This window comes from Drosophila grimshawi, unplaced genomic scaffold (genome assembly GCF_018153295.1).
Source record: "Drosophila grimshawi isolate 15287-2541.00 unplaced genomic scaffold, ASM1815329v1 contig_184, whole genome shotgun sequence".
NCBI lineage: Eukaryota > Metazoa > Arthropoda > Insecta > Diptera > Drosophilidae > Drosophila > Drosophila grimshawi.
The window spans coordinates 218471-233393 of NW_025062956.1; the positions used below are offsets into that span (position 1 = coordinate 218471).

At 41.1% G+C, this 14923-nt stretch overlaps 10 protein-coding genes across 11 annotated transcripts; 3 read left to right on the forward strand and 7 right to left on the reverse strand.

Annotated features, from left to right (window-relative positions):
• Positions 1-1529: 1529 nt before the first annotated feature.
• LOC6559461 lies at positions 1530-2397 on the forward strand. Its single transcript, XM_001987780.2, has 5 exons — positions 1530-1568; positions 1635-1703; positions 1779-1898; positions 1967-2123; positions 2183-2397. The coding sequence occupies exons 1-5, from the start codon at positions 1530-1532 to the stop codon at positions 2395-2397; spliced, it is 600 nt and encodes a 199-aa protein (XP_001987816.2).
• A 252-nt stretch (positions 2398-2649) lies between these two features.
• Positions 2650-3170, forward strand: LOC6560766. Its single transcript, XM_001987781.1, has 3 exons — positions 2650-2754; positions 2811-3006; positions 3064-3170. Exons 1-3 carry the CDS (start codon positions 2650-2652, stop codon positions 3168-3170), a joined length of 408 nt encoding a protein of 135 aa, XP_001987817.1.
• A 121-nt stretch (positions 3171-3291) lies between these two features.
• On the reverse strand, positions 3292-4039 carry LOC116805027. The gene is made up of 3 exons (XM_032734700.1): positions 3951-4039; positions 3794-3892; positions 3292-3721 (listed from the first exon to the last, which is right to left on the reverse strand). The coding sequence occupies exons 1-3, from the start codon at positions 3960-3962 to the stop codon at positions 3350-3352; spliced, it is 483 nt and encodes a 160-aa protein (XP_032590591.1). The 5' UTR covers positions 3963-4039; the 3' UTR covers positions 3292-3349.
• A 442-nt stretch (positions 4040-4481) lies between these two features.
• LOC116805026 lies at positions 4482-5371 on the reverse strand. The gene is made up of 2 exons (XM_032734698.1): positions 5125-5371; positions 4482-5067 (listed from the first exon to the last, which is right to left on the reverse strand). The coding sequence occupies exons 1-2, from the start codon at positions 5347-5349 to the stop codon at positions 4564-4566; spliced, it is 729 nt and encodes a 242-aa protein (XP_032590589.1). The 5' UTR covers positions 5350-5371; the 3' UTR covers positions 4482-4563.
• Positions 5372-6241: 870 nt separating this feature from the next.
• Positions 6242-7487, forward strand: LOC6560768. The gene is made up of 4 exons (XM_001987783.3): positions 6242-6265; positions 6606-6749; positions 6814-6897; positions 7121-7487. The coding sequence occupies exons 2-4, from the start codon at positions 6672-6674 to the stop codon at positions 7484-7486; spliced, it is 528 nt and encodes a 175-aa protein (XP_001987819.1). The 5' UTR covers positions 6242-6265; positions 6606-6671; the 3' UTR covers position 7487.
• Positions 7488-7496: 9 nt separating this feature from the next.
• On the reverse strand, positions 7497-8529 carry LOC6560767. Its single transcript, XM_032734064.1, has 4 exons — positions 8449-8529; positions 8236-8352; positions 7845-8173; positions 7497-7779 (listed from the first exon to the last, which is right to left on the reverse strand). The coding sequence occupies exons 1-4, from the start codon at positions 8527-8529 to the stop codon at positions 7497-7499; spliced, it is 810 nt and encodes a 269-aa protein (XP_032589955.1).
• Positions 8530-8959: 430 nt separating this feature from the next.
• LOC6560769 lies at positions 8960-10119 on the reverse strand. Its single transcript, XM_032734699.1, has 5 exons — positions 9969-10119; positions 9793-9906; positions 9373-9614; positions 9208-9318; positions 8960-9151 (listed from the first exon to the last, which is right to left on the reverse strand). The coding sequence occupies exons 1-5, from the start codon at positions 10059-10061 to the stop codon at positions 8980-8982; spliced, it is 732 nt and encodes a 243-aa protein (XP_032590590.1). The 5' UTR covers positions 10062-10119; the 3' UTR covers positions 8960-8979.
• Positions 10120-10223: 104 nt separating this feature from the next.
• LOC116804953 lies at positions 10224-11235 on the reverse strand. The gene is made up of 5 exons (XM_032734065.1): positions 11119-11235; positions 10943-11059; positions 10636-10871; positions 10465-10575; positions 10224-10405 (listed from the first exon to the last, which is right to left on the reverse strand). The coding sequence occupies exons 1-5, from the start codon at positions 11233-11235 to the stop codon at positions 10225-10227; spliced, it is 762 nt and encodes a 253-aa protein (XP_032589956.1). The 3' UTR covers position 10224.
• Positions 11236-11584: 349 nt separating this feature from the next.
• Positions 11585-14062, reverse strand: LOC6560780 (general transcription factor IIH subunit 1). Of its 2 annotated transcripts, XM_043214754.1 has the most exons (6): positions 14019-14062; positions 13613-13854; positions 13209-13547; positions 12187-13137; positions 11947-12122; positions 11585-11869 (listed from the first exon to the last, which is right to left on the reverse strand). In XM_043214754.1, the coding sequence occupies exons 2-6, from the start codon at positions 13764-13766 to the stop codon at positions 11744-11746; spliced, it is 1746 nt and encodes a 581-aa protein (XP_043070689.1). In that variant the 5' UTR covers positions 13767-13854; positions 14019-14062; the 3' UTR covers positions 11585-11743. The 2 variants fall into 2 exon arrangements, with proteins under 2 accessions (XP_043070689.1, XP_001987821.1); XM_001987785.3 differs by lacking the exon at positions 14019-14062 and having other exon boundaries at positions 13613-13949.
• Positions 14063-14294: 232 nt separating this feature from the next.
• LOC116804955 (chromobox protein homolog 1) lies at positions 14295-14863 on the reverse strand. Its single transcript, XM_032734073.1, has 2 exons — positions 14839-14863; positions 14295-14754 (listed from the first exon to the last, which is right to left on the reverse strand). Exons 1-2 carry the CDS (start codon positions 14861-14863, stop codon positions 14420-14422), a joined length of 360 nt encoding a protein of 119 aa, XP_032589964.1. The 3' UTR covers positions 14295-14419.
• Positions 14864-14923: the final 60 nt, after the last annotated feature.

Sequence of the window (14923 nt, forward strand, 5' to 3'; positions counted from 1 at the left end):
CTCAGTTTACAACACAAAAAAGAAAAAATCATCAACGTTTGGCTTAGCGGTTAAGAGCATGTGACACAGAAACCGAACGAGGATGAAGATGACAACGGAGATGACGATGATGAAGTTAAACAATGACAATGCCCTGTGATAAGTAAGTTGACAGCGAAGTGGGTGACGAAAGAGCTAACCAACAAGAAGAACAGCAACAACTAGTACAACAACAGCAACAGCAACCACAGCAATCTTATTACCCGGTTTACTCATGCATGCTTGCACTAACTTCATTTCAAGGCTGCAACGGTGCTGCCAACTGCCAACTGCCAAACTGAACTGTGTGACGTGCTGATATCACAACTTGAGTCTTTTTAAATTATATGCTTCACTAATTATCTAGAATCAATTGTTTAGCTGCAGCTTCAAACGGTTAGATAAGTCCACTGACAGTGCTTTCCAAAAGTATATATAACTAAAACGCTAATCTTTTTAAATATAACTGTGTCTCCTTACAGCTATAAAGTTATCTGCGATCTGAAGTGTTCATTAAAGGAATGGTATGAAACAATTTTAACATGTAAGGCAAAGTTTGTTTGGAAAGCACTCAACTAGAATATTGTCATAATACATTGGCAGGCCGGCAACATTTTAATTCGGTTAGCTACTTGAAAGTCGGACTCTTAAATAAAACGACATGAGTTCAATTTATAACTTTATCGCAACAATGCGGATTTCGACTATATTGTCACCTGACTTGTCTTCTGAAATATTTATAAATTAAGTTTGGGAACACTATTTGTTTCCAAATGTTCTATCATAAGAAAGTCTCCCAATATGTTAATTACAAAATTTTTAGATCTTGACGAAATCGATCCTCTAGATTGATAAGCAATGTCATTTTAAGAACTTTACGAAATCTATGTTCTAGATTGATAAGCAATGTCATATACATATAGGATTATTCACTTGCCACTGCTTCTCTTTCGAAACTACTACGTGAACTTTCCACATAATCTTAATATTTCTGTTAGAAGAGTATAAGAAAACTCAACGAAAAATGCATAAATAATTAAACAAAACAATTAATAAATGTATAAATATTATATATCAACTAACCACAATGCAATACAGTCAGATTCGATTAGATCTAAACATGGTTAATCGGCACTGGCTACCTAAATACGCAGAGAGTATGATTCAATGAATATGTTCATCGACTGCTTGAACTCATTTAGTTTCAGGTATTTCCCCCATATAAACTGACTGTTTACCATAGCCTGGTCACGCACTGGCAGTCGGGTGGCGGGGTGAAAGTAGTTCTCATATCAGTCGACGCACTCGATCCATCTGCTCTTCACATTGTTGGATGTGTCACCTTCAACTGACGCATTGGACCAAAGGCCGTAGTTTGTTTTCATTACGTTAACGTTGACTACAAGCTAATTAGAATATGTTATTTAGTTCGGCTATATAAAGTGTCGATTTACTGGCCCAAAAATTTTATTCTTTTGCCACACTTCAATAAAATATAAAGTCGCGGGAAAATGCGGCCAACGAGTTTTAAGTGGTTTGCATTGTTAATGGTAAATAAATACGCCTTAAGCCTTTTGGTATTTTTTTTATATATTTATTTATTTATTTATGTGCAGCTGTCGGAGTTGAAGTGTTACGCCCATGGCGCCTACAATTGTTCTTCGCCGCCGAACTTTAACAATTTCGTAAGTATATTCTGATTCACTCGATTGTCCATTATAAGCGCCTGAATAATGAATGACTTCTGCAACGTTTGGCAGGATGTGAACTCTTGCTGCCGCACGCCGGAAATCAATCTGGGCAACGTGCCACAAAAATGCCAGAAGTACGTAAATCAACTGAAGTCCGCCAATCAGAAATTTCCAGCATTTGCGCATCTGGTAAGCGAATACAAATGTCAACTGTGCACGCTTAAGTATTTGATTTTCCGATCCGATTCATTCCAAAGTGCTATCCGGAGTGCATATATAGAGAAACGGGCGCCTTGGTCAATGGCAGGCTCCAAATGGACAAGGTACGAGAGTATCTGGAGGAGCATGTGCATCGCCGGGATCATGAAGTGGTGCCCCATATTGTGCGCTCATTTGAGACTTGCCGCAACAACAGTGCGTATGCCTAATATGGTTATTATAAGTCATCATATCAGACCCCATTTCAATTGCAGTTCATGGCCACATGAAGTCCGCTAGGATCGAATCGTATAAGGTTCTCACCCAGGGCTGTTCGCCCTATGCGGCCATGCTCTACAGCTGCGTCAATGCGGAGACTTTCCTCAACTGTCCCGCCAAGTTGTGGAAGTCGGATGAGCACTGCCTCGTGGCCAAACAATTTGCAGAGCAATGTAATCCGCTGCCTCACGTTCCATTGCCCATGAGCTGAGCTCAATTAAGCTAGTTACAAAATATTTTGTTATTACACTTTTTTGTGGCCTTATTAAATAAAAAACAAAAATCAGAGATTTTTTGCATTTGATTTCATAATTGCGTATGGCTTAAATCTGATGACCATGGCTAAATCGTCACTAAATGACCCATGACAAAATGCTTGGCTAATGGGGATTGGTACTCAGCAGTCATTCAAGGTTCAGTTGGCAACGAGCATTGTTTAAGCCAGATTTTCTCTCTATTTAGAATGAATAATTCAGTTATATTTGTAATTAACTGTCTGCTGATAGCGAGCAGTGTGCGGGCAGCCATTGAGGATTTTATGATAGAAGTCGAACCAGAAGCGAATATGGTAAATTTAATTCTACACATTTGCAAAGTTGATACTTTCTTACATTCTTCCATTAGGTACTGGGCGAGCCCAATAATGAATTAGGCTGGGGCTGTCCAGCGGATGTGGACCAGCAGCCGCAGATGTCCTTACAAGATATGGAATATGATGAAAATGTTGATCCACAGCTGCTGCTCAGAGCGCTCATGCAGCATGCCCAAAGTCTGGGCATTAATCTGGAGCAATTGGGCAAGTACAAAGTTCAATCTAATCGTAATTTATATAAGAAAACTCATTAATAAATTACCCAAGCAGCACAAATGCATGCAGTTGGAGAGGATGACTTATTTGCCACCGCCCCGGAGGCTGGCTGTAGTCCAACCAATTCGCTTAGCTATCGGGAGCAGCCCAGCTGGTATGATGTCTTCTTCAACTAGATCAGTGAAACTGAAGAGCATACAGAAAATTATGCATTATGCACGCATATCTTGAAAATTACTAGCGAACGTGTTGATCAATATAGTAGACAATTATGTAAACTATTTAAAGCTCATCGTCAATGTTTTATTTAAAATAAGCGCGTAAGTACTGTCTGGTGGTAAGGATTCGTTTTGCATTAAAGCACAAAATCTGCCACTAAAACACCTCCACTAAAACGGTTACAATTCATGCTAAATTCGCGTGCGTTTTCGCATTTCTCGCTGTGTGTCCAATTGGCTGAGGGACAATTGATAAAACTCTTTTTCAAAACGCAGCTGGCCAGATAGAGCGGCAGAGCAGAACACGTTTCACTGCCAAGAAATCGTCGCCTTTTGAACTTAAGCAGATCAGTTTCATTTGCCGTGCAAGTTTGCAGAGCCTGTGTGTAAACATCGACGAAATCCTTATAATTGCCCACCAGCTTCTCAATCAGCCTGCGGGCATTATCCACATTAAGTTGAGTGCCATTCAGCGCCTCGCTGGAATTTAAGATGCACTCAAAAAGGCACTGGCAATTGAAAACAAAATACATATATTAAAAAAATGGAAAAATTATATATGGGAATTACTGCTCCCTTACTGGAGGCATTACTGTTCCCTTCATTTTCATATATTTGCCGCAGCTTTGTCGAAATGGCTGGATCTTCAAGTTGGGCGTCGCACAACATTTGCGTAGAGACTAGTCATATTAAATACTAGTAAGCGTAAATATCTTTTTATATATAGGCACAACTTACAGTAAAATCCATATGCTTCCTGCAGTCGAATGCCACATTGCTGACCAACAAGCTGAAAACTAGCCAGATTACTATAGCCACGAACTTGGGCAGCATTATTTTGTTTTCGATTACGACTCTCAGAGGATCATGTCTATATATACGTTTAACTAATGAATTTTACAAGTCAGTGGAGCGCACCCACATTATGCAGCTATTTAATAGATAAATCGCTTAATATTAAATATAATAGTGTATGCCTGTCATGGATTTTTTTGAAATGAGTTGCGACAATTCACGTTTAGTCGGATTGGTTGATTTTGCACTTGCTAGTTCAAAAAATGATCAAGTAAAAGCCCAAAAGTTGCTTTGAAAACTTTCCGCTCGTTTTCCGGCCTTGAACGCGGATTATTCAAAATTTTCAAATCGTGTCCTTAGCGATTCTTAATACAATGCGTTAAAATGAAATTAGAAGGTAATCCCTCATAAAAACTATACTTAGAATACTACTTTGACCATCCATTTTCCATTCAAAGCAAATGCTTTTGCTCATTCGTGTTTTCTTACTTCAACGATTCTGCTTTATTTCAAATAATTCTATCTAAAGAACCTGAGCAGTTGGATTTCCAATCGATTAGAAAAGAAGCCAATTGACGAAGACCGTATACCAAGGCGTGTCTGGCTGGTGTCTTTGCGAGCGCAACTTGAAGCTCGTGGCGCCACTGTTCGCTGTCTTGCTATGCACACTGAAGTCCAGGTCCCTGAAGAATTCCACACAGTTGGCCAACAGCTCCTGTCCGTCGTTACAATCGACGACGTTCTCCTGCCAGTAGCGTGCGGGACAATTAAGAAACGTATTCGATGCCACACACTTGTTATATAACATGGCCATGTTATCGCATTTCTCAAAAGGAATAATCTCCTTTGTTGGTGGTGCTCCTAATGCGGGCGCAATGTCAACGAAAATGTTGCTCAGATTATTGCAGTGCTGGTAGGAAGATCTGAGCACTTCACCATAGCTTAAGTACTCGCTATCCGCGCCATATAGTTGATCTATCATCAAACTGACATTGGACACATTCAGTATATTGTTATCGCCCAGCAGTCCCCAGTGATTATAAATACACGCATAATGGCACTAAAAACCGATTATAAATTAGTTTTAATTAATCTATATCCAAGTTAAATCACCCACAGCGCCATATTCATTCTTGATGTCGTCACAAGGGCTGCTTCTGAATAACAGTTTACTGGTCTTGGAATTACCACAACATTTGTCCAGTAATTTGATGTTTAGTAGATGGGTACAAAGAAGATTCTCATTGCTCCTCTGTGACTTCTCGGCATGCGTCACATGCAACACCTCCACGCAACATATAAGCACCATCAGACATACCGATTTGCTAAAACATCCGTGCATATTAAATAATGAAATTTTGAACATAATTTAAGCCAAACTTTTGATAATAAAATCCATAGGTACGTAGTTAATAAAATAAATACATTTAACGTAAACCATAATAACCACTTGATTTTTTTGCACAAGATTTTGCCAGCTTAACCTGGTTGGGCCATGATCGTAGTTATTAAGAAATTGTTATTATTTTGGATATCAATATAATTTAAAATATAATCTGGCTGACCCAATCTGGCTTACATTGCAAATCGATATACATATTTAACTTGAACCTTGCTGTCGATTAACCATTTATTCGAGTACTTAACATCAAACAAGTAAAAGTGATGTAGTCGAGTGAGCTCGACTACGATTTATCCTGAACCCAGTTGTTAAATATATTCTAGTCGCATTGGAAAGTTTCCTTTTACAAGTTTTTGAGTAACGGGACTCTGCAGCATACACTCAAAACATATTTACGCTCGCGTCGATTATCATGCCATCTCTTTCTAACGCATGTGCTCGCGTATTTATGCACAAGGAAAATGCTTGCGGCTGCTGATGGAAATGAGATCAATATGAGAACATATTTTCGACTATAGCTTGGGTCTTTCTTATCTGATCTTGATGAAATTTGGGCAGTTGATCAATAATGTGCATATGTATATTATGTATTAATTAGAAGAGTTTGCCTTTAAAATTGTGGCATTTATTGCTATCGGAAATTTAAAGATATCGATAATCGAGAAACGTAGGCTGTTATCGATAAAATAAAGCAAACTTGATCTGTGCCTGGTATACGTGATATTCCAAATTTGAAGTCTCTAGCTCTTATAGTCTCTGAGATCTACGTGTTCATACAGACGGAAGGACGGACGGACATGGCTATATCGACTCGGCTGTTGACCCTGATCAAGAATATATGTATATACTTTATGGGGTCGGAGATGCTTCCTTCAGCATGTTACAAATATTTGCACAAATCCATTATACCCTTTTTACCCATTTTTCATGGGTTCAGGGTATAAAAATGTATACGTAGACAATATTAAATATTTCCTTTTTAGTTGTATTGTAGTTTCAATTTTACTTAGTCATTGCTCAACAATTAGCTTATATTGAGTAATCAAGCCAGCTTTTATTTTAATTAAAAGTCATAATAATAGTTATTTGATTCATAACAGCTCTAAAATGCATATCATTATGTTAGATGTGACTGCAACAAGCCGAAAGATTTATCACCAGCTAATCTGTTGTCAGCACGCTAATTATTACCACAGATTTAATTGGAGTCATGAAACTACATTCAGTTCGTATAAACTCTTTCGTGCAAGTGGCTGCTCTTCATGCTGTTCTTCATATTCCTCACATTTCCAGCTGCGATGGGCGCAGCCAAGTGCAGAGCAGCCCCCAAATTTGTGCAGGTAACAACTATCATGAAATACTTGGAAAATATAAGGATATATATTAATCCACAGCCAATTACAGAATGTTCAGATGTGCTGTCCGTTACCCTTGCCCAATTGGGGTGTCTATAGCAGCGAGTGTGGAAACTCTGGCCCACAGCCCAGTGTAAGTGAAATGGTTCGCATTTTAAATGTCTTGCTTAAATAAAAATCACTGATTGGTTTGAGCTAGCTGTTAGCTTAGCTTGAAAAATAGAGCGAGGAACCTTGATAAGTAAACCATAACGACTTCACCTAAAGCTAATAAAACAAGTCATTGAGTAAATGGCCTATACATGTAGATATTTAAGCCAATATGTACAAGCTTATAACTTTACATCACTTCACAGTGTCGCTTGGCCTGCATATTCAATGCCACAATGGCGTTGCAGGGTCGCCATCTAAATCTCCGCCAAGTGCGTCCTATGCTTGAGCAAGCATTCAGCGATCCGGACATTATCGATGCCTATTCCAGTAACTTCGCCCCTTGCGCCTCGTTGGTGCACAGTAAGTACGGGGAGCTAGCGCAAATCAGTCGCCAGAGCGATGCGTGCGATCGTCATGCGCTCTTCTACAGCCTCTGCGCCTATTCGCGCCTGATGCAACGGTGTCCAGTCAACGCCTGGCAGCGGACCAACAAACAGTGCCAGGAGGCACGTACATATATGAAAAACTGTGCTTGGCCAGCTCTCAAGATGTTTATGAAAAGCACATAGAATAAACGATTTAAAGTAATGGCCGTTTATTGCTTATATAGTCGATCAGAGGGCGTGTTATCAAGTCCAGCACACTGCGGCTACATTTGGCATGGTAAGCTTCGCACTTATCCTGCTGGCCATCAAACTCAGCATTGTAGTATCTCATGGGCAAGGCCTCGTAGTATGAACTGCTCGGACTGAACATCACATGCATCAGACTGCCCAGTACACCATTAATCTCGCCCATATTCGCGCCATTCGCCTCACAGATGAGCCGCAACAGGCAGCTATCAGCGCTGCCAAAGCCATGCCTATGGAGGAGACGGGGGAGAAATTGTTTAATGCTGATCGTAACGTATATATAAGCTATACAAACTGTTCAAATCGTCGACTGAGTATCTCATAGAACTTGCTGCGTGAGAGTAGCGAATTCTCCCGTCGATGTCTGGCTACAACCTCGTCCGGATATCCCGCAAAGAAATTCTTGTCGTCATCCGCGGATGGTTTGGGTTTGTGCTTTGTTTTCAATTTGTGCTTGTTTCTCCGCTTGGGTGGTTTGTGGTGCAGTGGTTTTGGTTTTTTATGCTTTGGTGGCTTTGGTTTTTTGCGCTTGTGCTGTTGCTCCTCATCGTAGTCGTCGTAGTAATCTTCAAAGTCATCGACAGGACCATTAATTGGGCTTATATGAGTGCCATTATCACGGCGCTAAGCAATGGCAATGGAACAAAATTAACGAAATTCGATAATTCGACTTTGCAAAAGCTTACAAAATGAGCCCGTTCCTTATGCCAGGTTCGTGGCAGCCTGTAGTTGGCCTCAAAATTATACGACAAAAAGACATGACGTGTGGGAAGATCAATAGGTATCGCAATGGATATAAATATCTGAAAAAATATATAAATATTTATATATATATATATATTATATATTATACATATTTATATATATATATATATTATACATACTTATATAACACTCACCGCTACTTCACCACCCGTATTCCATACAAGAGCTGCCTTTCCTAACTGGCACAAATAAATGGCCAGCAGGATGTTCAGCATTCTTGAGACCATCTCAAAAATCTTTCTGCGTTGTAAACACCAGTACAAATTTCATGGAACTAAAAATTAGATTCGGCAAAACCACAACTGTATCGACTTAAAAGTGATGTGACAATTAAGAACAAATAGAATAGTTCTTGAGAAGTGAAAGTTGCTAATTAAAAAGCAGCCACACTTTAAATTAGGTCAAACAACAAAACAAAGTAGCAAAGAAGTTGAAATGTGTATTTCTTGATAATTGATATTTGTGTATATGACTCCAAGTGCTACACGCTAAAGCTTGTTAGTTCAATCAGGAATAAACCGGCTTATAACATTAATTAAAATTATACTCTAAATCTAATCGGTTGCAAACATTTTCTATATTTGTATTATTTTTAAATATTAGAAATGTACAATTTTTTAATGTAGTTTTTTATATTTTCCTCATTCATTTTTATTTTTTATAGACTAAATTTCATTGTGCTCAATGCGTTGAAAAATCTGCTCAAAGGGCTCTGATATCATATGCAACAAGCTTCTGCCACAATCACGCGCATAATGCTGGCAATTATCCTGCCAGCCATCGTGTTCCGCCTGATAGAAATGTAACGGCAACTGCTCCGGCTCTGAGGTGCTGGGACTATGTGACAAGATTTTATATTTAATAATTCTCGATTAGAGTTTAGCGCAGCTCACCTGAAGAGAACGTGTATTAGGCTCCCAAGAACACCATTGACATCGCCCACCTCAGCGGCGCTTGTCTCGCAAATTAAGCGGAGCAAACAGGACTCGCCAGAGAAGCCACTCCTAGAAAGTAGTTAAGTTTTAGTTACATACTCCATATATCATAGTATTAGAAACCTCTGAAACTTATCCATCAAGATGTGATAAATATTTGTTCGAGTGAGCAGAGCGCGTCTTTCACGCATAACACTCGAAGTGGGCATGGTAGTTGCATCTGGTTCTTGCTCCTGCTTACGATTTGTGATGTTCTCTACGGTATGCGCCTGCTCCGGATCATCTTCGTCAAGCCCTTCCTGCTCACCCTCCTCGTTAGTCTTACGCGATAGTTCCAGCTCCTCCGATTCGATGGGACCATTTTGCTACAGTAATCCAAATTATATTTGTGAAACTAATGCAAGTTCTGGGGAATCCATTTCAATTTAGTGAATCTCAAGCGTTTAGCTGCTAATTGACTTTTAAAACTTGTGCTAATTGTCATTGAATGAGTCGCTTTTATAGCCACCAAGCAAATATCGAATCACCGTAAATAAGACTTACAAATAAGGTCGGTTTGCTCCAGTTATAGGGCGAGTTGTAATTCGCCTCAAAGTTGTACGAGACGAAAACGTTACGATGCGGCAGCTCCAGTGGCACAGCCAAAGCAACAAAGATCTGCAGAGAGGGGAGCACTTAATGCCACTAACTACTAATCCCAATCCTGGGAAATAACTCACGCCATGCGTGCTGGAAGGTATAAAGGCCAAATGGCAATCAGCCAAATGGAAACATATCGCACACATGGCCAGCAAAAGGTGGACCGGACACATTATGGTTATGATCAACTTGAGGTTTAGTTAAGAACTGAGCGGTGCGCTCACCTAAAAACTGCGTTTACATTAAAGACACAACTGTTAATTGGCAACGCAAACGGCCAACAAGTATCCCAGTGAGTAAGAGAGAGACGCTATATTTCGAGTACTCTACTCCAGTTTATTTTTTTCTTCTTCGCTTGCTTGCAATGTCTTTGAGTATTTGCTCCACCGGCGCTGAAATCAGGTCCAAGACATTGTGTGAACAATCGGTGCTATAAGTCGCACATTGTTGCTGCAATCCATCCGCTTCGGCCTGGTAGTAGATGGAGGGCAGCTGCTCATCCCTGGAGCTGCTGGGTCTGCAACGCAATAAGGGATTTAGTTGGGTTTGCTCAATAGAATCTTTAAAATGACTTACGTAAATATTACGTGCACAATGTTCCCCAACAGTCCATTGACCTCGCCCAGCGTTGAGGCATTCGTCTCGCAAATCAAACGCAGCAGACAAGCCTCAGCAGGATAGGCAGATCTATATTGTATTAAGTTTTTGAAGTTATTAAAAGGCTTATACATATAGCGTAACTCGCACCTTTCCAGCTTGTCACGCAGCATTGCATAAAAGCTTTTCCGCGTCATCATCGACAATTCGCGTTTCTCTCGATTAGGCGTCGCTTGTGACTTCTTTCTTTCCTTTATTTTGGCCAAGTTCTCTGTCCGGATTTTCGCTGTACTGTTAACGCTCGCTGTGCAATTCAGACACTCTCTTCCAGTCGATGCATCATGCGTAGGATATGTTAGGTAATCTTCTGCAAAATCTTGACCCATCTTTTTTTCGGAAAAAATAATTTGTTTTAAGAAAAGACTGAGAGCACCAACTTGAATGTCTTCTGACCTACCAAAATGGGTGGAAATTTGTAAACATGCTCGGGCTGATAGTAATTAAACTCGTAATTATAAGAGACAAACACATTGCGATGCGGCAAACTAATTGGCACCGATATGGCCATAAATATCTGCAATTATATTCAGGTTAGCAACAAAATGCAAGAATTGCTAGCAGTTGACAAGTTACACCATATTCCGAATTTGTGGGATAAAGCAACGCAGTATTAATCAACGAAATTTGGCAGCTGCCAAGCAACCAGAGCCACAGCCACTGCCACAGACTACAATTTATTAAGCCCTGCATAACATTTATTTTCTAGATAACTCAATAAGTTGTTCCAGTGCGGATTATCAGTGACACAACGTTTAAGTTTCTAAAGTCGCGTTGAACTGGCGGGTATTGTGTCGGCAGCTGGCCAAGAAACTTGCCGTTAACAACTATCAAAAAGCTGTTAATTAGAAGAAATCAAACCATTTTTTTTTCTATCTTTTTGTGTTTGTTATGGGATATCGGTTTAATGCAGTTAGAACTTACAAGAGGCGGGGCAAGAAGATTCAACGAACTGAGGCACTGCTTAAGCCAAGCTGGACAGTTGTTCAAAAACTAAGCTGAACAATTCCAATAAACCAGTGAAAAGAAACATATGGCAAAATGATGTTGTATAAATTTATGAGTACACACATACAAACAGTGGTTATATCTTAGTTATGCACGTAATTCATATTTGCATTTGAATGCGTTGCGCTGCTAATCGAACGTGTTGAATGAGAACTTCCAGTTGATAATAATGTTGGTGAGGACATTGCATTTGTTATCTATTGTTGCGCAGCTTGCGCTCCTTCCATGTGGCAAATTTAGAGTTGGCGGTGCGCAGCAGCATGTTCATGTGTTGTGTGAGCGATGATCGCAACGGCGAGAGCTCGTGCATAGCACGATTCTAAGAAAGAGATTTGTTGAGTACACACATATATATATATATATGCACATCTGGGAATTGGCTTGCGTGTTGCTCACCTCGAAAGGCACTAGTTTGGCCATTTTGAAACGCTGCAATGTCTCATGCATGCGCTGCAGTTTGGACTCCAGCTCCTCCGTGGTGGGTGGAAAGCAGTTCCAAAAGTGTTTGAGAAGCTCCTGCAGCGACAGATACAAGTGTCGCAGGTCGCGTTGAAAGTCTTGTGGCACCAGCTCTGCAAGGATTAAAACAATATAAATACTCCATCTTCATATATACATTGTATGATGTGAACTTACGCCCCGCCGACTGCTCCTGAAATCCACGCATAAGAGAGCCGCCTGGACTGAGCTCACCTAGAGCATTAACGGCCGCCTTGGAGCATATAACATTTCGCTGGGCACTGCGATCCAGCCAAGACTCTGAGTTGCGCACCAGCTTGTACTGCACATATTCGAAGGCAAGTGAGTCGCTGTGGTTTTCATACATTTGATTTTGCAGGGGACCATTTAGGTAACGTTCCACTTTGGACAGCTCAAAATGCTTGGCCTTATTGGACGATTGTGGTGCGTCGTCATCTGATTCGCTCTGCGGATTGCCCAGATCTTCGTAACGTATCTTCTCCATGACACGGCGCCTCTTCGTTGGCGGCACATCTTGTTCACTGACCGGAGTATCGACTGTGTGCTTAGAGGCCTTGCCATTGAGGCCGTTGGTGTAACTGGACTGACCAAGTGGTCCATTTGCCATGCTTGTGCCATTTGGCATGGAGCCGGATGGGGCATTAACAGTGGCGCATGTCTTCAACACCATGATGGAATGCTGATTGAAGCGCTTGATCATGTTCTGATGGACAATGTTGCCACTGTTAACCACATTACGATCGCCGGCAACGCTTCCAAAGCCCTCCTCCAGCGGCACATCCTCGAACTTCTTCAAATCCAGCAACGGATCACCGGCACCCTGCTGCACTGCCGCCTTCAAGGCCTGATCGTCAATTTTGCCGCACTCGGTAAAAATGTCCTTGGTGCCGGCGGTGAGACGATCCCGATGAAAATAATGCGATTGGAAAAACTTGGTCCAGAACTCGGATTCAGGCATTTTGCCCGGCACATTCTCCAGATGCTTGCGCTTAACGGCGGGATATGTTTTAAAAATGCAGTGTATGACATCTGAGGTAAGATTGTATTTAAGGCCATTGCAACCGTCCGTCTGCGGCTTGATGTCGGCCAAAAAGGCACCAGAAACACCTATGCGTTTAATAATGGTAGCAATTAAAATAAACACACTGAATGGGACTATTAAGAGTAGGAAGACTTACCGATTTCCTGGCTCTTGCCCATTTTCTTGAGTGCATGATCTTTGGCGTGCGTCGCCCAGAATTCATCGCTGGTAAGTACTTTGGTTATGACAAGATCCTTATAGAGCTGCAATAAATTGGGATTCTCGACCAGTACACGATTCTTGTCCTCCAGATCTTTGTCGACTTTGCGCTTAAAGTTTGGCAACAGCTGCTGCAGCAGCTCCTTGACCTTGTCACGATCGGAGAGCATGGCCGGCTGGCCCTGGCGGTTAACAAAATGGAAAGTGGATGTGTTGCCATCGTGCAGCACCACCTGCAGCTGCACCTTTGGCTTGCCGTCGGGCGAGATCTTTTGTGCTGCAACAACAACAATAAAGCATCAACGTTAGTTCCTCCTCCTCCAATGTTAAACATTTGCCTACTTTTGATGTCCGCGTAGCGATGCGAAACGGTCACCGTGTCCCGGTGCTCCGCCATCCACGCCAGACGCTCGTTCATCACGTAGAGGGTGCCATCGCCCTTCTTGTAACGCACCTCGCCCATCTGCAGAAGCACATCCTCACTGCTGGTGGTCATTTCGTTGACGTCTGTCTCTCAGCCGACGGCAACGCTTCAACAATGCCCAAGTTCACATCAATTTCGCAAATGCGCCAGCCTGCTAATCCTGCAATATGCAAAATAATCAGCATTTTTATCGTTACACCTCACAATAATTGTATCAATATGTCGCATCGGCTGCGAAACACTCTCGGCATCGTTCTGTGTAACGTGCAAATTGCCAAATAGCACAATACTTCGCTATTTTCACGAGATTACTAAAAAACGCACCTCACAGCAATTGCTCAACAGTGTTTGTGGTTCGTGACGGAGCAAGAATCGTGAACTGGTTACTGTTCCAATACTTTTATTTTACCATATCGGTGGCAACTCTTATTTACGCAGTTACTTTTGAGTCGGCGCCAAAATGAAAATTCCCGTCCGCCAGTCAAAAAATAGCAATATGAAAACAGTCCATTTAATTACTTAAGCAAAACAAAACTACAACTCCGTCGTAGAATTATCAATTGATAATACAAAATAAACAAAATATATTCATGTGTGCGTTACACAATACATATACATATGACATATGTATACGTTAACCGATTACTCCTCCGTTTACCGTTTATTACTCAACGTCCTTCAAATCGATCTTTATTGCATTCTTCCTTTTCACAGCTAGACGGTTTTTATGTTGTTTTGTCAATTTCGTCATTCCAAATGAGACGCGCCTCGTAAAATTCAATAACGACTTGTGGACATTTAATGTTGGCCAGGTTGGCAGGCACCAGTCCAATAAGATTATTATTTTTCCAAGACATCAGGAACATTAGCTCTCCACTGAAATGGGACGCACCCAGGATTTGCGCAGGAATCAACCCGCGATCGAAACCAAAATTTCGCTCGACTTGACTGACACGTGTATTATCAATTCCTGATGCCTTGTACTTTTTGGCATGGGCTTTGATTTTCTCCGATTTCTCGAATGCGGCAATATCGGGGCATGAAAGATGTTTTATCGGCTCTCAAGTGTTTTGATTGCGTGGATATCCCTTCCATTTAAGGAAATACTCAGTGACTCCATTCTTTATCCGCTTGCCTTCAATACGTTCAACATGATATTCCTCCGCCATATTTCCTTTATGTGTTATGCGTTCTCAACAGTAATAATTTATTGCTGAGCGTCCAATTTG